The sequence below is a fragment of the Aristolochia californica genome, unplaced genomic scaffold (genome assembly GCF_029961685.1).
Source record: "Aristolochia californica isolate CCGP_79_NKW_82.1479 unplaced genomic scaffold, dmAriCali1.0.hap1 SCAF_9, whole genome shotgun sequence".
NCBI lineage: Eukaryota > Viridiplantae > Streptophyta > Magnoliopsida > Piperales > Aristolochiaceae > Aristolochia > Aristolochia californica.
Genome location: NW_027182290.1, coordinates 2,092,403 through 2,118,785, shown reverse-complemented (window position 1 = coordinate 2,118,785; position 26,383 = coordinate 2,092,403). Strand labels below are relative to the sequence as shown.

Sequence of the window (26,383 nt, the reverse complement as noted above, 5' to 3'; positions counted from 1 at the left end):
GATTATTTTGTGCTTGGTGTATAGTGAAAAGGAGTGAATGATGATTTTGAATTTGGGAATTTGAGTTTATTTTAATTTATTGTGTTTGTATATAATTTTTTTTAAATTAATGTTCATATTAGATATTTAGAATGCAAAAATTTCGAACTATAAAAGCGTGTTTTATCGGGGGTTAAGCTTTTTAACCCGCGTTTACGTGAGTGAAAATTATAAGATTACTGTATGTAGAAAACAAAGTGAGTAATTAGTTTTTGCATTAAAATGTCTTATAGTCGTGACATTTTAATAACAAAGTTTTAATAAAATTATTATAATTTTATCCTCAAAATTTGGATAATTTCATAGGTTTGTGCTACTATAAGAAAGCTAAATGATTGAGAATATTTTTTATTTGATTAATTTTTGTATTGAAGAATATTTATATAAAAAAAACTATTTAACCAATTTACTCCATTTCTACTCCCATATGAAAAATACATAGTTATATTTGAAATAAAGGAAATTTTTAATAAATAATAGAAGATAAGATGAAAGTACAAGGAGGGTGTGAATTAACATTTAATGATATATACATTAATTTTAATTAATAAATAAAAATGAAAATATAAGGAAATTAACATTTAATAAATAGAGGTATAAAGTACGAGCTGGTAGTCATACTTGAGCGGATCCGTGGCGCAATGGTAGCGCGTCTGACTCCAGATCAGAAGGTTGCGTGTTCGATTCACGTCGGGTTCAAATACCGCTTCCCGCTCTTTTGGATCGCAGCTGAGGATTTCCTCTACAAAATACTTACAGCTGTTTCCGACTTGGTCAATTTTATACAAACTTGCTATTCTTTTCAAGCATGTGACATTATGCCCTATGCCTTGAAAATCTAATACATACTCGTTAGTGCCCTTGGTTTAAAATAATAATTTTACAAGAAATTATTTTTTTAAAATGTTTTCACATAATTTTATATAATTAATGAAAATAATAATGCAAAATTTAAAAACATGAATTTTACTCATATCTAGCTACAAAGCAAAGTAATATATAATATTTAAATAAATGAACAAAGAAATAATCCGGTAATCAAATCTCAAATTACCTTTAATTTTAATAAGTATTTATAAATAATTTTATTAATCATTAAATAAAATCACTAGGCATGAGTCATAAATTTATTTATGGTAAATAGTAAATAAAAATGGGATAAAATTGTCAACAGCTGCAAACAAGTACTTTTGTGCCCTAAAAGACATGTCTAAGATTAACCAGGTCTCGTGGACCGTGATGTACAGTAGATGCGGTCTTATTGGGTATCAGTGGCCCATGGACCGAAGCCCGTTTCTTCTTTTACATGTGGGTCCCACAAGGAAGAGGGGATGAGTTGATATGATACATCGTCGAGAGATCGGGGTTTAGGGTTTTTACGCGTCGAGTCGGCCTCTCTCCTTCTTTTCACGTCCATGGCGTCGCCGGATATTTCATCACGAGTAAGCACCCAAACGATCGACCGCGCTGTCACTGCGCTCCTGAAATGGATAAAAGCGCAGGCCAAGCACCAGAAGGCCCAGTTGCTGGAACACGACGAGTTCATCTACCTCGTCCTCTCCCTTAAGAAAATTCCCGCAAACTCCCGCACGAACCCATCCAAAATCCCGCTTCCTCATCCTCTGCATCCGCTCGACGGCTCCAAGGAGATCTGCCTCATTATCAACGACAGCCGCCGGGGTCCGAATCCCCTCACTTCCGAGGATGCCAAGAAGAAAATCCAGGCCGAGTCCATCCCTGTCTCAAAGGTAATCAAGCTCTCTAAGCTCAAAACGGATTATCGTCCTTTCGAGGCCAAGCGAAAGCTCTGTGGGTCCTATGATATCTTCTTTGCGGACAGGACCGTTCTTTCCCACTTACCGCGGCTTGTCGGCAAGCATTTCTTTAAAAAGAAGAAGATTCCGATACCCATTGATCTGTCGCACAAGAACTGGAAAGCCCAGATTGAGCAGGCGTGCAGCTCCGCGCTGCTTTATCTGAGGACGGGTTCTTGTTGCATTTTGAAGGTCGGGAGGGTTTTTCAGGGAAGGGACCAGCTTATGGAGAATATCGCTGCCGCCATTGAAGGTGCGGCGAAAATTGTGCCCAAAGGATGGGCAAATATCCGTTCTTTGCATTTAAAATCCTTGGAGTCCGTGGCCTTGCCACTTTATCAGATAGTGCCGGAAGTGGGATTGAAAATTGAGGTGAGTAAGAGGGAAGAGAAAGGAGAAGAGAAGAATGAGATGAATGTTATGGAGATCAAGAATGACGAGGCAAATGCTCCAAAAGAGGAAGAGAAGAAGAAGAAGAAGAAGACTAGTGTGAAGAAGGGGAGAATTCATGAAGTTCGGTATATGGATGGAGATATTGTTAAGTTAATGGAAGATTTAGTTGGTGATGATGATAGTGGGGTGAAAGAAGTGAATGAACTTAATGTTGCAGACGTGGTTACTCGGAAAGAGAAAAAGACAAAACGGATGGCAGGCGAAATGGCTGGGACAGAGAAGAAAAAAATCAGGAAAGAATCAAATGACTCGGTTGGAACAGAGAAGAAGAAAATAAAGAAGAAAGATGAATTTCCTATAGAATTTGAGGTGGAGCAACAGAAGTCCCTAAAGAAGACAAAGAGCAAAGGGAAATTGGAGCAGGAGAGTTTATCAACAGAAAAAAGTGGTCAGGGAGATGCCCTTGGATCTCTTAATGGTGTGATGAAGAAAATCAGTGCTGTGAAATCTGGAGAAGAGAAGACAAAATCAATAAAGAATAAGAAGAAGAAGATGTGAAATATTTATTCTTTAGAGGACTAAGAGATAGCCTTCTCTTAAATTGTGGATCTCAGTTTTTTTTGTTTCAGCATTGTTAACTATGGCCATGTCTTCTTAATCTAGGGTTTTCTAATCAAATCTATCAAATTTCTTGCAGCCATTTGGTTCTCAAACTAGACATGTAGGCTTCCATCTTACATGTTTATGGTGACTTCAAAGGTTTTATGCCCCTTCTGTAGCTTACGTTTTAAATGGCTTTTGCTGCTTGAGAAGTACTGTTGCTTAAATACATGTTTTAGGAGTTCTTTAGCTTTTGCCTTGCCTATTGGCTATTTGCATCAATGAGAGTTATTGCAAAAAAAGCATTTGATGAAATTGAAGTTGTTGAATCAGTTGGGAAGGGTGTTGCTTCTTATCATTTTGATGTATTTGCTGCAAAACTGTCTTTAAAAAAAATGTCTGAAGAAGCACTTGAATTTGAGAATACCTAAACACAGACAAAGAAACTAAACTGTTCACTCAGGATGAAGGTTGGCATTGAAGAAGCTATATAAGTCAAGGGAATTTGAAGAATCATATCTGTAAAACAGATGTTTTGGCGTTACTGTCATAAGATTTTGGGAGAGATGGACTCTCAATGAGCAAACTTTTTGTATGTTTCAAGGTATAATTCTGGAGACCAGTGAGAGCTGAATTTCTGATCTGTTGAAACATTTGATGGACCCATCATCATTCTTATGAGATTCGTAATAGAGAACAAAGAACTTCTTTGTGATTTAAAGGATACCCCTCAATTTCAAGAGCTAATTAAGAGAAATGGGTAGGCTCTCATGGAATTGAGAATTTTGTTGATTTTTGAAATTTGGAAGTCTCTTTTACAGTGTCTTGTTTCAGTTGTGCTCTGTGTCTACCTAGTTTTATCTTGGGCAGCCTAAAATCTGAGATACTTATCTAAGATGTATTTATTCACTCGTCTTAGATGTTCCTACCTGACCAAGTTTTAAGGTAATCTACTCCAAAAATCTGGGACACTGAGCTGACTCATTGAAAAATGGTTTTTATATATAGGAAAACACTATTTCAGGGTGTTGTTGACATATTGATGTGGTCAATTGAAAAGGGTGGGGTCCTCCCTAGTTAGGAAATGGGATGGGAGGGTAGGTGCCCTCTTTGTGGCCTTGCAAAGCTCCACAAGGTGGTGGAGAGGGTGGGAGGCCCTGACCTCCAAAAGAAAAAAAAAAGGAAAAGAGAAAAAAGAAAAAGAGTCTTTTATCATCCTTGTCAATCCTCCTTCCTAACGGAGGCTCACCCTCTCCCTTTAAATTTTCATATATTCCTTTAAAATTATAATATGTCAAACTGAGTTGCATGCTGGGTGGAATTTATACTCTGGCTTATACAGCATCTAAGTGGTTATCGGCTGACAATGTTATATTCTAAATATGATATTTAAAAAATTATATCTAAAAATTACTCTGGAAAATTTGTTAGGAAGATGTTATGTGACAGGTACAGAGTCTGCGACCGGTTAACAATCAGAAACCAGCCAATGCAACAAAGTAATCAGAAGCCAGAAAGTCATTCACGGCCAGCCAAAAACCCAGTTTTCATGATTATTTTTGCTTCGTAGTCAGGTGGTTCCTTTATAGCCAACAAGAGCTAATACCATTGCTTTATTTATCAATAATCATGGCGGGAAAAGTTTCCAGAAACGAGATACCCGTCTTCTGGAACGAAACAAAAAACTGAGAATGGAGAAAAATGTGATTGATTCACCCCATGCAGGAGCTTTGCCACTTTTTTCTGCAGATTTATAGTGCATTTTTGTACATTTTCGATCTCCAAAATACTTGTTTTTTGGCCACATGTCGAAGAAAATATCATAGCAGTCCATCCATTCATGTGGCTGCTCTTTTCTGCAAAGACGACGAAGTGAGACAGTGGAAGCTTCTGTCTCACCTTAGCCATTTGAAAACGACTTCTATATATTCATTTAGCACTGGTGCACTTGGCAAGCTTTTCAGTACAAAAACTCCCCTAGAAAACTCAGCATTTGGATGGCCTAGATGTGGAAGCCCATTATTTGAACCCGAGTTCCATCTTCTGCAACTTTGCAACTATGAAAATGGAGTCACTTGGTGGGTATCTGTTCAGGGACTTGCTTTCGCGGCCATGTCTTTCTGAGTATGGGAGCACTTCCAACTTCTCCTCTCCTCTGCCTTGCCGTTGCTTTTATTCTGCTACTGATTCCTGGAACCGTTTCGGCTGGATCACCTTCACGCGGAAAAGAAGTGGTTACAACCAGACGAGGTGCCGTAGCCACGGATGATGGGAGGTGTTCTGGAATTGGGGGAAATGTACTTCAGGATGGAGGAAACACTGTTGATGCCTCTGTAGCGGGTGCCCTTTGTTTGGGTGTCGTTAGCCCAGCCTCCAGTGGGGTCGGTGGAGGAGCTTTTATGCTGATCAGCTTGGCAAATGGAGAGGCTCAGGCTCTCGATTGCAGAGAAACTGCTCTCTTGAAAGCTTCATAGGTACTTATCATACTTATTTATTAAGTGCTTTAAGAGTCAAAATTCAGTGAATGCTTCATACCCGTTGCGTATAATTTCCAGTTCTTCTCTGGGTTTTGATATAAGTGGGTTTATTTGGTTTCTTGCGTTTGTTTGGACAGATAATTAGGATAAGTTAATCTGTATCTACAACAAATTCCTGTAACTTCTCAAGTTGATTTAGAGTTGGGCAGACACTGCACTTCAATTATATCTTCGTCACTGTCCAAAGAGAATAAGATGATTTTGCAACATCAGAATAGCCTCCTCTGCCTGGGATGGATGGGATTAGAATCACCCCTAGAATTTTTGGGTTGATAGGCAATCCTGACCTGGGATGGATGGGATTAAAATCACCACTGGGATTTTTGGGTTGATCTTGTAGATCATGCAATTGGATACACTGCAGAAGTATACACAAATTAGTCAATATCAACACTTGATATATTTAATTTGCTCAATGCATGTTTACAGAACATGTATTCAAATGATGCCTCATCTAAATCAAGTGGACTGCTCTCTTTTGCAGTTCCAGCTGAGCTCGCTCGACTTAATGAAGTTTGGAAGCAACATGGGAAACTTTTGTGGAAGAGGCTTGTGAGACCAGCCATAGTTCTTGCTCAAAATAGGCTTTGAAATATCTCCTTACCTACACATGCAGATGGTCAAGACTGTACTTGGCATTCTTAAAGATAAGGGACTCAGTGAAATATTTGCTTCCAATGGGAGTCTCCTGCAAATTGGCGATATTTGCCACAACAAGAAATAGCTCAGGCATTAGAAGCCATTTCCCTATATGGACCCAAAGCATTGTATAATGGCACAATTGGGTTTAGTTTGGTCCAAGATATCCAGAAGTCAGGTGGAATTTTGACAATGGACTTTAGGACATATCAATTGAAATTGAGGAAACCTCTTATAGCAGAGGTTATGGATCATGAGATTCTAGGCATGCCTCCACCTTCAGCTGGTGGTGCAGGGATGATACTAGCGAGTACATCTTTTTTATGTCTTGTATTATATTTTGATTGTTTTTTTTTCTTTAAATCGGTAAAGATTCTATTGAGTTCAGTTCTTTTTGGTCAATCTCAAATTTTCAATATTGTTGCTGAATATGGAGTCTCACATGGCATTTCTGGATCTCTTGGACTCCACAGGGAGATTGAAGCAGTGAAGCATATGATTACTGTAAGGATGAAGGTGATCCTGAATTTTTAAATGTTTCTGAGGTTCTATCTGATATGCTCTCAACCAAGTTTGCAGAAGAGCTGAAGGCTGCTATTTCTGATAATATGACCTTCAACGGTAATCACTAGGGAGGAAGGTAAAATCTCTTCTCTGAATATGCTTCATCTTCCTGTGCAAAAAATTTATGTATTTCATCTAACAGAATAATTTTGTTTAATACAATCTTTTCACGGATAAAACCGATAAATACTGGTAGAATCACGTTATCTGCTTCATACACTCTTTTAGTGCTGCTTTTTTTTCAAGCTCTGGCTATACTGTGTTATAATAATTCTTAAGTTATGATCCCTTTATTTTGTTGAACTACAGGTGGAATCAAATCAATGACCATGGGACCTGTCATTTGTGCATTGTCGAACCAGAATTCTTTTTCCATGACCTCTACTGTAAATGCATACTTCAGAGCACAATTTTTATCGCCCAGAACTGGAATTTTGCTGAACAATGAAATGGATGATTCTCCATCCTTGAAACAACTCATCCGGGATCCAATCACCAGCACATGTAAACCTCATTAGACCATCGAAAAGGCCATTATCATCAATGACACCCACAATTATTCTCAAGGTAATATTTTAAGCTAAAGTAGAAACTTCATCCTTAATTTAAATAATCAATGTAATGATTAATGTGCTTCACCAGAATTGCTACCCATATTATTTTGATGGAAATTCATTCCTATTGAAAATAAGCTTCAGAAGGAAAAGGGAAAGAGTTCCCAACTAAGACTGAAGATCTTGCTACACCCTCTCTAGCTAAGGTATCTGAAATTGTATTTGCAGACCTTAGAACATGCTGCTTTTGTACACTTATGTGGGAGCAGATATTTAGAATTTCATTAAAGATATGAAAGAGAGAGAGAGAGAGAGAGAGAGAGAGAAAGAGAGATGTTCTTAATATTGTTCTTTGAAAAATAATCCTCATTTCTTCTTCTTCTTTTCTTGGGAAAAGTTGATTTCTTTTTCTTTTCATTTCTTTCCATTTCTCTACTGAACGCAGCCTTTATGTATAAATAATAGTAAGGTGGGTCCTTTAGAACCAAACTTCTGGTGTAACAACAGTTATTACTGGTTATGAATAAGGCTTTGAGTCTTATCTCCAGAACAAGTTTCAATCCTTTCTCAGGAACTAGTTAAGGCTCAAAGATACTGAGTGTAATGCAAATCTTGGTTGAAATTCAAAGACATAAAAAAATTTGTATTCGTTTTGGATTTCTTAATAAAACTTAGATACATTCTTTATAGCCTTGAACATCGAGTTGGGAATTCAGAGAGATGCTGAAGTAGTACAGTGAGCTTATAAGTTTGTCTCAGAGAGGACAATGCTGATTGGCCCTTTATGTAAACATAAAAAAGGCAAAGCATAACAAAATCAATTCGGAGAAAAGTGGTTTTTAATCTTTAGACAAAACAATAAAAACAAACTGACAACTGTAGAAACCTCACCTGAATCTTCTTGCTTTAATTGCTTTTCCAAAAGGATCTCAACTTTTTTAATGATTAATGTGGCTTGTCCTTTTTATTTATTTGTCCAGTTCTATGAGTATTTGTTAGTAGACTGAGCATAATAAGTTTTTTCATTTAGATATAGGTGATTAATTGCTTCAAGTATTTGCTCTTGAAATTTAGGTCTTAACCCCATGTATACAAGAAATGGATCTGAAAATCCATCAATAATAGTGGATGTGAAAATCCTTATTCAATTCTGTGCCTCCTCTGAAAATTAGTTTTGATGTTTCATCAAAAGTAAAGCAGTTTATCGATCATTTATCTAGATCTTCAGGCAAGTACTTTTAATTGAGTAGTTTCAAGTACTTCCTTGTTAGTGTAGATATGATATTTGTGTTATAATTTACAAAATTATTTTGATCTTTTATTTGTAGTTTCATTTAAGCATTAAATTTTTTCTTGCTGAAAATTCCTTTCACCACCATTTTTGAGTACCTTCAGGTCAGGATAGTGTTAAAACACCATTGCTTACAGGGTCATGACACAAAGGGCTTGAAATTACCATTACTATGGTAGGAAATGCAACTTTTCAAATACATGGTTCACAACATCAATGACTTGGAACTGCTCTGTGTCAGAGCTCCTCGTGAACTGTATAGTCATAAAAATGAATATTTGAGATCATAAGATCAAATCATCAGCCATGATCACAACATGAATGTTGGACCATTATAACTTATGGCCTAAATTTTCAGCTTGAGACTTCGATCATGGGAGAGCACAAGTGATCACCTGGATCTCATAATCATATTGGAGGCCTGCCAAATCTTAGCCGTACACATGATGTCCCTTGAAATGACATGCATCACCACTAACAGTGCCATTAGTGCTCGGGAAAAGGCATGTCTCACTTTTGGTAATTAAGTTTTTGAAATGCTTGGGGAATCGTTTCTGTCTACTTCTGAGGTTCTTTGTCATGATAAGGAAGATTTAACATGAATATGTCTGAGTAATTGATTTTGTAGTAGAGGAATTACTGACTTTTTCCAGTTAACTTCCTGCTTTTGACCATCTATGGATTGGTTTTGCTCTGTATTATTTTCACTGACATCAATTTGTTCTGTTTTTTTCATTCCCCAGCTATTACAGCTAGTAGCAACTTCAATGAGAGTTCCTGGATCTCGTGCAATGTTCTATCTTGCTGCTGCAGTATCTGTCTTCTATGTTCCTTGGGAATCTTTGGTTAGGTTCAAGCAGTAAACCTGTTTTGATTTTATCCCTAACAAGGCAACAGTCACCTTTGTTTAAAGAATTTATGAATGCATTCAAGTTTCACATGTAGATTGAACTACAAGGAGGACACTAACTGTCAACTTTGTTTTGATTAATGCAGTTATTTGATTTAGAATCAAACCAAAAGGCTTTTATCCCAAACTATTAGAAATTTGTTAGATAACTCCAACGGAATTCTGGACTTATAGAAACATTTACTATAGTGCTGGTTGATGTTCGTCACAGTTTATAACTAGGAACATTTAAAACTTATTTCTTTGTCAGATTTCCTCTGTTATCACTTGTTCAGTATCATGCATCAAGAAGCAACCAACATCCTTCTGACTGCTCTTTTTTAAATAGACAGAAAACAAGATTCAATCAGGAGCTGGTCCTCTGGATATGAGACCTGCCCTGGTGCCAAAGATGCTCTCAGTTCTACGGAGAATATGGGCTCCCAATGCTTTCTGCATTTCTTTCAAGGTTAGTCATCATTATATATATTTACTGCAAGAACATATGAGCCGAATAAGTAGGGGAGGGCACAGGTCGGGTCGGGGTTGGGTTTACCAAAACCTGTTCCCCGACCTCGAAACCCGAAATAATCAGATGCATCAAAGTTTGTTTTATTCAAATAAATGCACAAAGATTCTTTTTTATGTGAAAGTTGTGGGAATAACATGAAATAATAAGTTCTACAATTGAAAGCTCAAAAGAAAGATTAATGAAGAAAATAAAACATTTGCTGTTCAACATTTATGTCTTCTCTGTGAACCTGGTTTCCCTTTGTGGAATTGTTTTTAGCAAGTTGTTTTGTTCATCTTTAGCAATTGAGTGTCTTACATTAATTCTCACAAACCCATTGTCATCTTTACAGGTAATTGGGAGAGACATTTTGAAACAATTATATGTACAGTTGTGTACAGCTGAACTAAGAATAAATTTTGAATTTCCTGACGCGCTGCAAGCTGCAGTTTTGCCAGAGAAATCTCCTAAAGTGCATCGTCGTCTGTGTCCAGTTCCAAGCCTTCAGCAGCTAAAAGTTGACTGATGACCTTCTTCTTTTGAGCATCTGTCTTTTTCCTCATCAGATCCCTCTTCTTCAAAACCAGTGTATGCCTTTTCAGGGTGTTGGAGAAATACTCCATGGATGCCTTCTTCTCTTTTGCTAAGATCCTCCTCTCCTCTTCTGGATCAATCTGAAATTGCAGCAACATTACCGAACACAGGGCTCTTTCTACAAATCATTCACATACAACCGATTGAAACGTGCAAATCAAGCAAGGACCCAAATTATGAAGATCGCTGGATTATCAGGTGAATACATGAGCCTAACAATTAACCTCATTTATACCCAATATATATGTTTCTTACCTTTGAGCGAGAAAGTCGACGAGCACGAAGATTCATTTCACGTTGCTGCTGCTCGGCCCAAGCTGCAATAGCCATATCATCTCTCTGATCAAATGCCTTTCTCTTCTTCATAAGCCACTCCATCCATGCTTCCGAAGCCTGATGAAAAGCACCTTGTTAGTAATATAACCAGAAGTACTAGAATTGGCTCTTCCAGCATCCGCACAGTCCAACAAGGGATAAAAGTCCTTTTTTTCTTTTTTAAAGAAATCCTATTAGTTCAGAACAGTTTCAAGATTAAAGAAGCATCACCAAATAATGAAAAGACGAGACATGGTGTATACCTTCATGGGATTTAGACGATGTTCCCTATCATACAGTCTCCTTTTCTCCTCATCTATGAGCAACTCATAAGCAGCCTGAATCTTAATAAATCTAGCTTCTGCTGTTTCTCCTTCCTCGAGGGTCCCTCTGCCATCATACACTGGACGAAATATACTGATCAGTTAAGAAGGCTGAGATGAAGATGATTTTTGGACAAAGCATTAAGAAGGCTGAGATGAAGATGCAAACCATCTGGGTGATAGTATTTGGCCAGTCGCCTATAAGCGGACTTTATTTGCTCCTCATCGGCATCTCTTTCAAGCTCTGCAGATTAGAAATGAGTAAAAAACCGTTACATAAAAGGTGTCTGGTCAAACACCAAGCCTTGGGAAAGCTACGCAGGAACAGGCTTCAGTGGATAGATTTCTGGAAACCGTAAATGACCCAGAAGATACTCAGTTTTGAAGCTGAAAGTGCGATCAAATACTAGTGAAATTAAATACAGCGCAAGCTCAAACCAGCAAGCCATGAATGATCCACAGAAAACAAAACAGACTCACCCAGTGTTTCATAAGGTGACTTCTCCGAAGTCCAATTAGAAGCTCCAACAATCGTCCTGGAATTCGTTCGATATGCAGGCTCTATACGGTGAAGGGTAGCCCATTTGAAATAAGAAGGAAACTTGAAAGAGGACGAAAGGTGAGAAACAGACCTCCGGAAAGAAATCCCCGAGCAGGTTTGATGTCTGCAGCAGACGAAGGAAGAGAAAATCGCCTGGGGGCGACAAATTGCTCGGGGGCTGCTCATCTTTCGTGCGAGGGACGAATTGATCTCTGCTGTGTATTTACATGGAAGTAAGAGACAAGGACGAAAAAAAAGGAGAATTTGATGCGAGCAAGAAACCATTTGGTGATTGTATTTATCTTTTTTTTTTTTTTTGCTGTTCGTTAATTCGTGAAGAAGAATTTTTTTTAATTTTCTTTTTGATTTTCCTTTTTTGGAAGAGGCTAACGTCGTTGGTCCACAACTTCAATAAATTATGAGAAACTGACAATGGACCTCCATGTTCAATAAAGCTAAGTTATATTTCAAATTTATTTCAAAATTTATTTGATTAATTTATGTTCATCTGCTTTAGAAAAATTTGCAGGAGGATGGCTTCAATAGAATCAGCCGGGGGTTGATCAACCTGGAAACAGAGATAAAAATCACGTTTAGCAGGTTAAAAATCAACTTATTACTAAATTTGCCACCGCGGAAGGATGAAAGAAACATAACTGGTGCATTAATCCATTTTATATGGAGGAAGAAGTCGTTCAGAACTCTTGAGAGGGCCCCACCCAGCCTCTTTGCTAAAAGTGGCAACTGCGGCTGCTGCGTCAACTCCACCGTGGCATCCGATTAATTTAACGCCGCGAGCTCATCCTCGTGCGTAACGCACTGGAGCAGCAGAATCTTTACGAAAGCGAGAACTTAATCGTACCACGTCAGCATTTTATGCTAATTCTATAAAATGCGCCTGAGATTTTCATCATTTACTCGACGCACCCGCCCACCAAATACTGTAGCGGCTCCGTTGGCCGGCGCTGCCGAGCTGCCAGCCTGATACCGGTACAGAGGAGAAAGGGTGGGATCTCTTCTTCCGTTTTGTCGATAATCCGCCATGCCTCTCCGAAGGAATCTCGTCGACGGATGCTTGAGATCGAAGGAGAGGCTGCTGCAGCTCTCCGGTCGTCGGTTTTCCACCGTTTCGGCGCCCAAGCTCCCGGATTTCGACTACCAGCCGAAACCCTATAATGGGCCTTCGGGAGATGAGATTCTTCAGAAACGGAAGAGGTTCCTCAGTCCCTCGTTGTTTTATTACTACCAGAAGCCGGTAAGTTTGTTTGTACATCACTGCGGATTGTGATTGTTAAAATTTTGAAGTCGGGCAGAACGTGTGAATAAACTAGTGTTGTTGTGCACTTTCATTCTATTTCTCTTGAAGATCCTTTTTTTAAAAGAAAATTATTGCTTTTCCTGTTGCTCAGCTCAACATCGTCGAAGGAAAGATGCAGTACTTGTTTGACGAGAATGGAAAGCGGTATCTTGACGCTTTTGCCGGAATCGTGACTGTATCCTGTGGGCATTGTCATCCAGATGTCGTGAATGCTGTTGTTGAGCAAACTAAGCTTTTACAGCACACTACGACCATTTACCTGCACCATGCGATCGCTGAATTTGCAGAAGCATTAGCAGACAAAATGCCTGGAAATCTGAAGGTGTGTTCCTCCTTCACCTCCTTCCAGATTTTAAGATAATAATGAAGCGAATTGTTTTCTTAAGGCCTTTTTCTTTCTTTTTGTTGAGTGCTTAGATAAGATGAAGTTGGTGGCATTTGAATGTTTGTTCTGCAAACACGAGTCCTGCATCAGTAGTTGTCTCTTTCAAACTTTCCTCTATAAACTCTACCAGTTTGCGCGGAATTTAGAAGAACTTTTTTTTAAATTTAAATTATGCTGTTTGTAGGAGACGTTCTATCATCAACGCTAGATGATTGGTAGGACAATAACAGTTTGTAACTCATAAGTAAAAACTCAAATGCAAAGTTTTTAAAGATCCTCTTCTTCAGAGTGGACTCATTGCAGTTTTTAACATGACAAACATGTAAGACAATACAAGGTTTGTATCCTACTGTTTTGTTGTTATCTCAAATCTTTCTCAGCTTCCTTTCTTATTCAAATGTAATATTCTTGTGAGAGTCCTTTCATAAAAGGAAAACAGATATTATTCTACTAATATACAATAGTTAGTACAGAGCTTTTTCTTTCAAATCTCTCTTATGAGTTGCAATTGTGTGGTGCAAATGCAGGTTGTATATTTTGTCAACTCGGGTACTGAAGCAAATGAATTGGCAACACTGATGGCCCGGCTGTATACTGGTAATCTAGGTATGGTTGCCTTGCGAAATGCATATCATGGTGGGAGTGCTGGCACAATTGGATTGACTGCACTCAATACTTGGAAGTACCCGATACCTCAGGTTGGTTAATCAAATTATCTTTGTTTTAATGCAATGTCAATGCTCCGGCTGTTCAAAGCCTTCAGAAATGTTGACCCATTTCTCTATAGTTAGCAGGGGAATGATTATGTAATTTATGTTTGCTTGGATGGCTTTGTTTTCTAATTTTGCATGTCAGCTCAAGCTCTCTTTTACAATCACCTTGAATCAGTATTGTCAGAACCTTCCTCCTGGTTGCCACTTGTACAGGGAGAACGAGAGGATGATCCTTCTCCCTGTAACAGCAGAGAGGTAGACAGCAAAACAAAGCTCCCTCCTCTCTGCACCTCTTGAAGCAAGCAGAGAGGAGGTCTTCCCTTCCTTGTTTGCTTTCTTGGGTTCTTCTACTAACTCCATAACTGGCACTTGCATTGTAATATGGTAAAATGATTTCTGTTTTCATCATCATTATCAAAAGCCTTTTTTTCTGGTTTTATGCTTAGCTGCATGAATTGCTTTCTTTCATTCCAATCAATCATGTACGGGTCCTTGCAAAGGCTTCCCTTCACAGCTTCCTCGTACTTTTTTAGCTTATCATTATTCCAATGCAAAACCTGATTCTGGTAAAGCTGACTATGTAGCATATGTAAGTATTGGTCATTGTCTAATGTGAGGAAGATTTCTTCACTATGCTCATAACTAGAGTAGAACTTCTATAACATCACACACCAAACCTATAGATGAGAATGGAGGAAAAAAAAGGTCCATCGAGCCAAGCCCATAGAGCTGCAACAAATCTTCTTTTTTTTCCTTTGATTGTTGATTACACTCACAACACACTTCCTTACTCCTGGTGAAACTTGAACCCAATACCTCACACAAGAAACCCCGCCATGTGACCATTGAGCCACAAGCCCAAGACACGTTGGGAAAAAGGCTTTGATGATTGAAAAAGAACGGTATGTTTAAGCCCTTGAAGCATACAAAATTGCAATTTGGCCTTCTTCAGAGAATTCACAGCAATGGTATCAGGAGTCCTGGTCACTTTTACATGCTGCATGGGCTAACTTGTATTTATACTTTATCATGGCACGGCTGGTCATACCATAAAATACCCCGTGTATCTAATGCTCAAATTAACTTTTGCTTCCAGAGGAGAATTCTGGATTCAAATTCATTGTTCACTCTATGTTTCTTATTCTGAGTTGATGCCACAATTATAGTTTTCAGTAACATCAGTCTTTCTATATGTTGAAAAAGGCTTTCCTCTCAAGAGTTCAGTACATTCAGTTGATATTCCCCCTACCTTACAGGGTGAAATTCATCACGTTATGAATCCAGATCCATATCGTGGAGTATTTGGTGCAGATGCTGCTCGGTATGCAAAAGAAGTTCAAGAACACCTTGACTATGGTACTAGTGGAAAAGTTGCAGGATTTATTGCAGAAACCATTCAGGTTTTAAATGATATGAATTCTTGGTATCTCTTGCCTCTGTTTCGTATTGGCTAACTTTTATTTAATTATAAAAAAGTAATTTTTGTCTTATCTAGGGTGTGGGAGGGGCAGTTGAGCTAGCCCCTGGATACTTGAAATTGGTTTATGATATTGTACATAAGGCTGGTGGTGTCTGCATAGCTGATGAAGTTCAGAGTGGGTTTGGTCGCACAGGGAGTCATTATTGGGGATTTGAAACACAGGGAGTCATTCCCGACATTGTCACCATGGCAAAGGTCTATTCTCCATCCTCATGTCTTGAATTCTCGATTATGACGCAACAAGATCCACTTTGTAAAAGGCATATAAATGCTGCCACATTGTTTAGTTCAAAGAAATGTTTTGAATTTAAGTTCTTTCACTTACTTGGGCTTTCTACAGGGCATTGGAAATGGATTGCCACTGGGAGCAGTAGTAACAACACCTGAGATAGCACAAGTACTGGCTCAAAAAATCCAGTTCAACACTTTTGGGGGGAATCCTGTCTGCTCTGCTGGTGGGCTTGCAGTTCTGAGGGTGCTGGACCAGGAAAAACGCCAATCACATTGTGCTAATGTTGGATCCCACTTACTTGAGCATTTAAAGGCCCTCCAACAAAAACATGAAAGTAAGTGCATTTTAACCTGTTAAGAATAATTGCTTGCCTGTTGATAGTAGTCTAGGATATGAAACTTTGGCAAACTAAACTCTTGAAACTTTTTCTTTCAGTCATTGGTGATGTCAGAGGCAGGGGACTAATGGTTGGGATAGAACTTGTTACTGACAGGAAAGATAAGACGCCTGCAAAAGCAGAAACCACAGTTTTATTTGAAAAACTCAAAGGCAAGGCACTACATCCTATTTGCCACCATATTTTTTTATCATTTTCTTACTTCTCCCTTTCAACTTATCTAACATATTATGAATCAATTATTGAAGATTTGGGCATCTTGGTTGGTAAAGGAGGCTTACATGGGAACGTTTTCAGAATAAAACCACCCATGTGTTTCACTAAAGATGATGCAGGTTGTCTCTCTCTCTCTCTCACTCTCTCGCTCGCTCGCTCTCTCTCTCATATGTTTGCGTCATGTACGTGTAGATTTCCTGCTAGATGCATTGGACTATGCCATCTCTGGCCTATAAGCAATGGAGATCATGAAGACCCAGTAAGGAGATCCAAAACCAGATGGACAATAAAAGCATGCAGAAAACCATGAGCACCTGGATTAATTTAACTTGGCTGTTGGTACGAGAATAAGGAAGGAAGATCAGGTTACTGTCGCTGTTAGCTTGACTGGCTGGAACTCACTTGAACAAATGGTAATTGGTAACGGTGTTAAGTTAGTGTCTTGCCTTGTAGAATTTCATCTTTTCACAATAACAAAACAAGCAATTGGTTAGAGAAAACCTTTTGCCGTTGTTTCCTAGGCTTGATGGTTCGCTTTGTCTCTATTTGTTTTCTTTTGATTAATAAAGACCCAAGAATTCCAAAACCAGACATCAATTTCGTCATATGAGTACCTATGGTTCTTGATGCAATGGGTCAAAACCTGAAACCTCATCCAGTACCGAGCAAAAAGCTTCTTAAGATAGAAATCTCATATACAGTTCTTCCTCTAACCCTCGTTTCTTCACATCTACACTCACTAATTTGTGGAAAAAAAAAAAAACACTCGCTTTGCAAAAATAGTATCATTCACAAGCATAATTTACAACATATAACACATCACATCCCAAAGGGCCTAAAAAGGCTTTTCTTACTTTGGGATATTGAGCTACCTAAAAGGGAATATTTACATTTTTCTTTCAAATCATGAAAGCAGACGGCTGCTTCAAAAATGTTAGAGCCAAAAAAACGCAACATAGACACCGATGAACATCGCCGTCTGACGGCGCCAGGAGATCATTGGGTCATGACATAATTGTGGGGATATAAGTTCTACTTCTTGCTTTGGTTTATGCTGGTTCACGAGGTCGAGCAGCCCAAAGGGAGCTTAGGGCACGAAGACGTTGAATATAATCACCCAGGGCTAGCAAGCCTCGAGCTGCTTGACGGGTCGTTAGAATCCGATACATCTGTTGCAGAGTCTGCTGCCGAAGATGATCAGCCTGTTGGAGATGCACTAACACCGTTAGAAAAGACCAGAACTCGCATTTTCAATCTATCTTTGACCGGACATGGTCAAATATATACCTAACATGGTTCCAAATATATACCGGTTACTGATCCCAAATTAGAAATAAAAAAAGCAGTAAAATGGCACACAGTGTGATGGTCAAGGCTTCTCAATTGATAAGATGTTGGAGCATAGAATAAACACAGCTTGGTCATTTCAGATAAGAAGTCTACAACATCAACATGAAGAACTGATATAAGTGATTAAACTGCCTTAAAGTTTACCTGATTCACAAAGCTTACAAGAGCCTCCAACTTCCCCATAGCAGTAGCCATCTGCCCCATATAATTAGCTACACCTGATGCCCCCAATGGATCGGAGGCCAGTGTCTCGGCCAAAGTCTGCTGTAGCTTATCCAGCCCTTGTGAAAGTGCATCCTCAGCTTGCTGAGATGATTGTTGCAGGTTATAAACAGCTACAAGTTGTTGTTCTGTCAAGGGATCAAGCTGTGGAGTGAGAACCTGCATATAGTACAAATACAGCATCTTAGTCAAAACAGAATAGTATACAGAAGATATATTAGACAGATAGATAGATAGATAGATAGATAGATAGGTATAGGCATAAAGGCAGGGCAAATTTTAGTCGGTACATACACAAACAAATTAATAAAATAAATAATAAAAAATAAAAAAGGATACCAACAACAACAAAGTGAAGTAGCCAACCTTTAGTAGTTCAGAAGGGCGAAATCCCCCAATCCAGAGAAAGAACCGCTCTGCCGCAGTCTTCCACATCCCAGACATCAAGTAGAAAACATCAGACTTTGCAGCAATAGATTTCATACGGAAAAGATCGTCATAGTGGGTCATGCCACTTTCTACAAGTATGCGAAGCTCTATGTCGCTCACATGGGCTTGCAAAGCATTTCTTAGTTCACATATTTGCCTATTTTGTTCCTCAACCCAGTGTCCGTATTCCATCTCAAATGCAGCAACACCTACAATAGTGTCAACAAGGAATGGGATTGGATGACATAAGAAGAAAGAGACAGAGTCACAGAACTTTAAATGGAAGACCCAAGCAAATGCGGGAGCATCAAATGTTGTACCAGAGTTAACAGTTGCAGATAAACCAAGGTGGCTAGAATCTCCTGAAGATCCACCAATGTATACACCCTGTATTAAGGAACACTTCTGCTAGTCACTTGGCAGCAAGAAAACAGAAATGTATTTGTTTTAACAAAATGTCCACGGACCTGCGGTCTTGCTCGCTCATACTCCTGCTCTAACTGATTCAGCTTCAAGCGACTTGATTCCAGTTGTTGGACATAGGCCTGCCAAAATTACATTTTTAATCTGATGTATTTCCCAAAATAAAGAAGTCGTACTCATTACCCAATCCCAGCATATTTAGGAAATGGCTCTTGATGAAAAAAAAGAAGCAATGCTTTTCACAATTGTATCTATGCACTTGCATTTCTCTGATTCATAGGAAAGCCACGAGGATTTTAACTTTACAGCAGTTTAACTTGCTTCATATGGAAAAAGTATATCCCACTTCAAACTGGTATTTTCCAACTTACCTTCTTGCGTAGACGACTTTTCCGAGCAGCCTCTCTATTTTGTGCAAGACGTCTCAAGACCTGTTTATGCAATTGCTATATTTAGTGGAACCGTGACAGACAGATGCAACTAAATTTCACAAGAAAATCATGTGCCAGGAGTGCAAGAGTTCAGCATGCTGAATGATAAATAAGGATGATTAAAATTTTCAATGCAAGCAATAAAGAGGAAAAAAGAAAATCAAGGAGACTTTTTTCTATCAATGACTCCTTTTCTAAATGTAAGGATGACCATCCTTTGCAACGAACAATCATGGAACCTGCTTCTTCAGAAATACATGACTTAAACTTTTTTAAATAAAATGATTATAAGACATACTTACTCCAAAATATTTCACCACACACTAAAATGTGCCAATGGTATATCAGATAAGTTGGCTCAGGAGTGAGTTACTCTCCAATACCTGGCGGTTGGAAACTCTTTTCCGATTGTACTTCACGGGTGAATTCCTCTTTGTAAATAATTCTCTCAAGCAATAAACCCAAACAAAGTTTCAAAAAACTATATATTTCACCACATTGGCTAGTATGTCTTCATGAATTTATATTTATCTATCTATTTTAGAATGATTATGATTGACCAGAAATAACAGCCTAGAATTTCTAACATAGAAAAGGCCATGAATTATTGAATTTGCTTACACGGAAGCAGGATAATGGGGTCCAAGAAAATAATGGCCAGCAAAACCCATGAACTAGTATAGGTCCTAATCAATCACAACACCTGAAATAGGGACCTCGATTTGTCTTTTTATTCAACACGTTACTGAATTGTAAATAAGTACAAAATCATAAACAGGAGATCACACAAACCAGAAGAGAACCGATCAGGCAATAGGATCCTTTACAAATGCAGAACAGGAGTTGAAGACTCAATGTTGAACTAAATAGGTTATTCATATCCTCTCATTTTAATAATAAGATAAGAGGAACAAACCACTGGCTTGATTTCCCAGTTATTATATATTTTTTCTTAAAGGCGAGAGCAAGTTTATTGAGAGACAGAAGAGGGTACAAGGCCATTCCAAAGAGGTGGAAGGTCCACAAGACAATTACATAAAAGCTACGGCTGTATAGTAACAGCAATCAAAAAATGAACACATGGTGCAAGGAACACCAAAGCAGTGGGGCGAGAGTCTAGTGCTACCAAATAATCAACTCGGGGAGGGAAGCACCCTCTTTCACCGGCTAATAAGAGTGATCATTCAGAGTCCTTAGCGTGTGCGATTTCAAAGCAAATGAACCCCAATATGACACTGCACCATCAGCTCATAAAAATAAAGGAATAACTAGGAGTTTGACCTTTTCTTTCCTTCAACCTTTGTTTTTTTTGGTCATTTTACCACAATAGGTTTATACCCAGTTATCCACAGACCTAGGTGAGGCTCAAAGTCGAGAACTCAATCTCAAAAAACCCTCCACAAGACCATTGAACCGCAGACTGTCTGTTCTCTTCTTTCAAGTTATTTTAAGAAGAAACAGGTAAATCCTCTGTAATGTAGTGCTTTACCTTATCAAGAGGTTTGTTTGCTTCCTGGTCATATTTTTTTGAGGGTCCTGGATTCCCTTGAGAAGCAGCTTCAGACTACAAAAGAAGTTCATAAAAAAATAAAAATGAGAATAGTTCATCATAGACTACGATGCCGCAAAATGAGTTTGAGCTCTTACCCTATTGTCAACCTTTGCATCAGGTACCACAACTGAAGATGTGCCAGTATTGGGACTGTTATCCGCTTTGAAGGGCCCTCCCCACATACCCAACTGGTGGTTTGGCTCATAGAGAACCATCCTTCTTGGTGTGGCAAACTGAGTAGGAGTGCTCATAATCTTTGGACTGCAAATGAAAACAATGATACTCGTGAAACTCTTTTTTTTTTTTTTCAACTGACTGCTACAACAAATAGAGAACATCTAAGACTTGGGTAGACATATGTAGAAAAATAATTGATTTAATTTTTCTTGAACGCCAAACAAACTTAAGAATGGAGGACAAGCTTCTATCATGTTCAGAGACCATATCGAGAAAAACTTTGCACGCTAAACATAGTTAAGCAATAGCAACTTCAATAAGCCGCCATTAATTGCCTCTCGCTGATCAAAAGAAATTGGGCCCACCTCAAAAACCAACGCTAATGACCCTTGCAATCCTTTCAAGTCGTAAAAATAGTTTACGACATATGAACAAAGAAGATCTTGAGAACACAGGTTCCATGCACTTCACTTTACCACAGCACGATCGTCAGCTCCGGCCAAAAGTGAAGTACAAGAAAGCCAGTTGACCATGATGCAACAATCGCTGAGCAGCAAACTATTGAGCCTCGTCCAGTCCCGACTACCAAGCAAAATAAACGCTTATTTCAGAGAATTCTAAACCATCGTCTAAAGGTTAACCTCTATTACGACACCACCTCGCGCCACCAGTTGTTTCCAAGTTCAGCTTCCTGGCTTCTGATACTTCTTCGTAAGTAAAACCATAGCTACAAGCGACCAAAATATGAAGACACTTTCTTTGCCAATCCAAAATCCAATCAATACTTTCACTGACAACCAATTCCACTATCAGTAGTATCATCAACAGTACAACGAAAATAAAACAGAGGTCCACGACTCCACTATTTCAGTAACAACTCCACACAACGTCCACACGAACCTACACATAGCAAAAACAAACCAGCTCCAAAAAACAAAAAAAACGCATAAAATCAAACAACTCTCACCAGAAATTCAAACCAAAGCTTCCGCCGCTATCCTCGACAACCTCAACGTAATCAACTCCGACAAACACCAAACTCCGCACGATCCACTGACAGCCAATTCCAGATTCTCCACACCTCCAGAGCCTAATCTCCACAAAACCCTAATTTCCATTCCTTTCGTCACAGGGAATCTATCAAATAGAGAGCTTCAACCAAAAAAAAAAAGGAAATTCTCTCTCCCCCCGCCCTTTTATCGCGCCTGCTACAGTCAACGGTCACACTCCCACTAATACTCCCTTGGAAAATGCGCACCATGTCACGTTAACCTGCGCACTCCAAGGACCTTATCCTGCGCTATCCTGGTGATGTGCGACTGATTCCGGAATATGGGCGGAGGACGACGGCGGGTCTTGATTTTGGAGGAATTTTTATTTTTTACTTTTTGATTAAAATAAAATTATTGTCGTGATGAGGGTGAGACATTATATTTTTTATTTTTATGGGATTTTAATAAATTATCTTGGGGCCATTGTCTTGTTATTTTACACGTCAGCTGATGCGTCATATTCCATTAAAGTCCAACACGGTTAGAAAATGTCTCCTGCCAGGGCAGAGTTTTAAAATGCGCTATGGTGCGCAGTGGGCGTGGGCTCGACACGTAAGGTCAATGACCATTTTCGCGAGTAGTACTTTTTCTCTTCAACGCCGTATGTTAGAGCGATATCAACGGATTCGAATGTAAATAAAAATTTATATTAAAACTTATAAAAACTTAAATTGATGTTAAATTTTAATATATTTTTTAAATAATAATAATAATAATTATTATTATTATTATTATTATTAGTTTAAATAATTGCTCCACAATATGTAGGAAAAGGCACATAGAATTTATTATAATTTATATTATTTCAAATAATAAATCATTAAATTAAAACCTTGAGAAGCTTCTCTTCACTTTCTCCCATTGAAACCGTCTCCACTTCAATTGGGAGGAAAGAAAATGTCTCTATCGACTTTGATTCGTTAGGTTTCTACCTTTTATAATGTGCTAAAGAAAGAGTATATTCCTCTTCATTTGGTCCATCAAGTATCCCTTCCCACTAGATTCCAAATTTGAGGACTCACTATTCACCCTCCCTTCAATCAATCAATTTTTAATCCACTTATGCATCCACCCACCCACCCAAAATTTCCACCACTTTCCCAGGTTGGTAGGGACTATTTCTATTTTTTTGGTGTTTTACCGTTTGGTTACTATGATCGAGATGTTTTTTGGATTTTTTGCTACAAATAAGTAGTTGCTACAGCGGCTAGCCAATACACCCAACAGACCGATATGTTAGGTGTGGAAAGCTACCGCCTACAAGAGTGGACAAAACCACTCTGACACCCACCCCGCCCATTCTTGACCGCTTCTCATGGGATTCGAATGTGAGACGTGGCATACCCAACTCTGATACCATGACAACGGCTAGCCAATACACCCAAAAGACCAATCTGTTAGGTACGAAAAACTATCGCCTACAAGAGTGGACGGAACCACTCTGACAGTTACTGGGTATTTTCTCTTCGTTATTTATTTTATTTTAGTATTATTATTCGCAGACCGACCTATAAACAAAGACATCGATATATATATATATATATATATATATATATTCACATAATTCAAATTAAGTAATATTATTTCACCAACGAAATAATTTAAATGTAAATTTGAGTAAAAAAACTAGTTATATAAAAAAACCAATACATAGTATAGCAAACCAATGTACTATGATGAATTATTCGATTTGGTACTTATTGTAAAACTATTTTTTTGGTATTTCACTAACTACCATATAATAAATAATTATAGAGTGTCACTTGAGCATCTTATATTATAAATTAAATACACACCCACACATACACACAAAATATCCCCAGAGATGACCGACTAAATGTGACTATACACCCACACCTAACATTCCCAAATTGTTTAATCACTAGACACATTAGATTTGTTTGGTCTCTCTTGTTAATGGCACTACAATTCCTACCCTTTCTCTCATGTAAGATAAAAAAACTCACACCAAAAGGAGAAGAAAAAAGCATTAATGGGTTGTTTATGGATGACAAATTCACAAAGGCCACAAAGAGGATAAGATAAGCCAAAAACTTTACAACTCATTGATATTAATAAAATGTGAGTGGTTCAAAAAATTAATAACAATGAGGGGTGTAGGGATGAGACTTTGAGAGGGCTTTTAATAATGTGGCATGGAGGTGAGGGGGATTGGGTGGGGGCCACTAAGTGGGTTTTTAGGGTTTTAGTCTGCCATTGAAGTGTGAGGTGGGGTTTGATGAACAGTTGGAAGGTTGAAGTGGGGGAGTCACTAAAATGGTAGGGGAAATGGCAAGGGTCCACACCATGTGTGATTTATGGTTATATGGCCCAAAGGAAACTTTGACATGTATATGTGTGTGTGTCTGTGTTTAGGAGGGTCCCTTGGTTACCAAATATTTTGTCTTGTAACACCTGGAGAAGATGTTATGTGATTTATCGATATGGATTTGACACCTGTCTTACTATACAAGGAACAAGGATTAACATAATTTCGCATAGAGCAATGCTAATTGCTAGATTCACCTATAAGTTGTGTGAGTGTATGTGTATGTGTGTGTATGTGAGCATCCAGAAATCGCAAGTAATGAATCCTCTATACAAAGTTCATAAATTATTTTCTATTTCGATAACTGGCAAAAATACTCGAATAAGAAATAAGTTCATAGGCCATTTTATTATTACAAGCAGTTATATTTAACCTATTAAGGCGCTTCCATGAGTAATTTTTTTTTCAAATTTACAGCTTAGCGTAAGCCTCTAAACTCGTTTGGTTGTCCGCAAATAGACCCGATAGAGTTAGCTAGCATTTTTAGTAAACAAATTTAGAGTTTAAGGTAGTTTATATTGAAGTGGATTTTGTAAGAGTCTTGTGAACAATAATTAATAATAATTATAGATAAAATATTTAAACCCATAGACGATTTAACTCAATTATATAATTTTAATTTTAAAATTATATTCTATAAGGAGACTGATATGCTTATGACTAATTACGATAGGCCAATTCGATGTTATTTTTTCGGTTACATATTGCTTTCCTTGCTCGACTAGCCGACTTTCATTTTAAAAAAAAAAAGTCTCTAGTGTAAGAACTAAACTAGTTTTGGTCTTACTTGATTTAATCAGTCGATAATTAAGAAACATGTAATTATATATAAATCTTATTGGTAGATAGCTGTGACATTATTGGAGTAAAGAAGACTATGAGAAAATAAATGAAAATTAAAGGAATTTAAAATTTATATATTATGTTATATTTAAGCATCAATTCTTTTACTTATAGAAAATTAATATCAGTATTATTTTTGTCTTAAATAATTTAAATTTGGCCTAAGGGTATGTTTGGAGCGCATGGAAAAGATATTAATATTAGTATTTTTTGTCCTAAATTTTTAATTTTTTTAATGAAAATTTATAAACAATACTTTGTGAATTAGGTTGAAGAAAACTCATTCCTAGCTCATGAGGTTTTTAATTCAATCTGATCCTAATAAGTAATACCCACCCTAAGCACAGTGGTTAGCCGGTTAAGTACCTAAAACGGGCCGTGTTGCCCGGCTCAGGCTGGAGGTGAATGGGCTTGCTGCTTGGACCTCTCTACCCCTACAAACATGCCGCATCGTTTGCCTGGAGACATGGCGATCGCCCATGAGCCTCCACAGTAGTTAAATTCGCCTCTTTCAAAGCTCCCTCTCCCTCCATCAAAGACTTGAACGAATGTTTTGCGGGAAGGTTGCAGACAGAATTACGTAAATATTTTTAGTGACGTTAATATCTTCTTTATTTTTTTCGTCCAGCTCGTCCAAGCATGGATTCAGCTTATTCACTTTCTGATACAGGTAAAGTTTTTACTATTTATTTCTCTTCATTTTCTAGCCTTGAATGTCCCCTGGGCTGGCTTCAAATGCTTCGAACGAATGTGTTATTTTCTACTTTAGTGTTCTTATGTGTTTTTTTTTGTTTTTTTTGTCTTTATGCTAGATGTTCCTGGGACGGCATATGGATTTGCTTGGCCCCCAGTGCTATATGTCGCCTTAGAGGTTTGCGGCTTTTGGGATGCACTTTTCTACTCTATTGCATTTATGTGCTAGAACGATTTGTACATTAGCTTGAAGTTCATTACTCAATTTCTTTTTCCTATTTAAAATGTTATGGCATAGGGTTTTTATTTGAGTTTCTTTGTACTTTATTCTTAGTGATCTCATATTATTTGCTGATTTCATCTGATTTGGCTTCTGAATATTTGAAACCATAGCTGGACCTTTTTACTTCCAAATTTCTAATTTTCTAATTTTTATTTCTTCTTCTAATCATATTTATTTATTTATTTATTTTTGTGATAGGATACCAAGACGTGGTTCGTAGCATTAGAGGTCTGTGTGGGGTAGATGTTGTCACA

At 38.0% G+C, this 26,383-nt stretch overlaps 4 protein-coding genes, 2 long non-coding RNA genes, 1 other non-coding gene and 1 pseudogene across 8 annotated transcripts; 6 read left to right on the top strand and 2 right to left on the bottom strand.

Moving 5' to 3' along the window:
- The first annotated feature begins 666 nt into the window (after positions 1-666).
- Positions 667-738, top strand: TRNAW-CCA (transfer RNA tryptophan (anticodon CCA)). Its single transcript has one exon. It is a non-coding gene; the product is annotated as a tRNA-Trp (tRNA).
- A 686-nt stretch (positions 739-1,424) lies between these two features.
- Positions 1,425-2,942, top strand: LOC137941639 (uncharacterized). Its single transcript, XM_068787136.1, has one exon. The coding sequence runs from the start codon at positions 1,455-1,457 to the stop codon at positions 2,802-2,804; it is 1,350 nt and encodes a 449-aa protein (XP_068643237.1). The 5' UTR covers positions 1,425-1,454; the 3' UTR covers positions 2,805-2,942.
- A 2,030-nt stretch (positions 2,943-4,972) lies between these two features.
- LOC137940156 (glutathione hydrolase 1-like) lies at positions 4,973-7,147 on the top strand (annotated as a pseudogene).
- Positions 7,148-9,611: 2,464 nt separating this feature from the next.
- Positions 9,612-10,478, top strand: LOC137941651 (uncharacterized). Its single transcript, XR_011110425.1, has 2 exons — positions 9,612-9,789; positions 10,184-10,478. It is a non-coding gene; the product is annotated as an uncharacterized lncRNA (long non-coding RNA).
- LOC137941650 (uncharacterized) lies at positions 10,299-11,859 on the bottom strand. Of its 2 annotated transcripts, XM_068787152.1 has the most exons (6): positions 11,696-11,859; positions 11,544-11,599; positions 11,233-11,307; positions 11,004-11,143; positions 10,681-10,818; positions 10,299-10,505 (listed from the first exon to the last, which is right to left on the bottom strand). In XM_068787152.1, the coding sequence occupies exons 1-6, from the start codon at positions 11,788-11,790 to the stop codon at positions 10,299-10,301; spliced, it is 711 nt and encodes a 236-aa protein (XP_068643253.1). In that variant the 5' UTR covers positions 11,791-11,859. The 2 variants fall into 2 exon arrangements, with proteins under 2 accessions (XP_068643253.1, XP_068643252.1); XM_068787151.1 differs by having other exon boundaries at positions 11,544-11,859.
- Positions 11,860-12,534: 675 nt separating this feature from the next.
- Positions 12,535-16,929, top strand: LOC137942228 (alanine--glyoxylate aminotransferase 2 homolog 1, mitochondrial). Its single transcript, XM_068787934.1, has 9 exons — positions 12,535-12,859; positions 13,014-13,244; positions 13,835-14,005; positions 15,277-15,420; positions 15,516-15,695; positions 15,841-16,066; positions 16,168-16,281; positions 16,378-16,464; positions 16,538-16,929. The coding sequence occupies exons 1-9, from the start codon at positions 12,647-12,649 to the stop codon at positions 16,579-16,581; spliced, it is 1,410 nt and encodes a 469-aa protein (XP_068644035.1). The 5' UTR covers positions 12,535-12,646; the 3' UTR covers positions 16,582-16,929.
- Positions 16,930-17,018: 89 nt separating this feature from the next.
- LOC137942230 (transcription factor TGA1-like) lies at positions 17,019-22,116 on the bottom strand. The gene is made up of 9 exons (XM_068787935.1): positions 21,897-22,116; positions 20,848-21,013; positions 20,690-20,764; positions 19,141-19,200; positions 18,814-18,891; positions 18,667-18,733; positions 18,284-18,555; positions 17,840-18,076; positions 17,019-17,547 (listed from the first exon to the last, which is right to left on the bottom strand). The coding sequence occupies exons 2-9, from the start codon at positions 21,001-21,003 to the stop codon at positions 17,395-17,397; spliced, it is 1,098 nt and encodes a 365-aa protein (XP_068644036.1). The 5' UTR covers positions 21,004-21,013; positions 21,897-22,116; the 3' UTR covers positions 17,019-17,394.
- A 3,619-nt stretch (positions 22,117-25,735) lies between these two features.
- LOC137942034 (uncharacterized) lies at positions 25,736-26,341 on the top strand. The gene is made up of 3 exons (XR_011110467.1): positions 25,736-25,823; positions 25,966-26,024; positions 26,328-26,341. It is a non-coding gene; the product is annotated as an uncharacterized lncRNA (long non-coding RNA).
- The last annotated feature ends 42 nt before the right edge of the window (positions 26,342-26,383 follow it).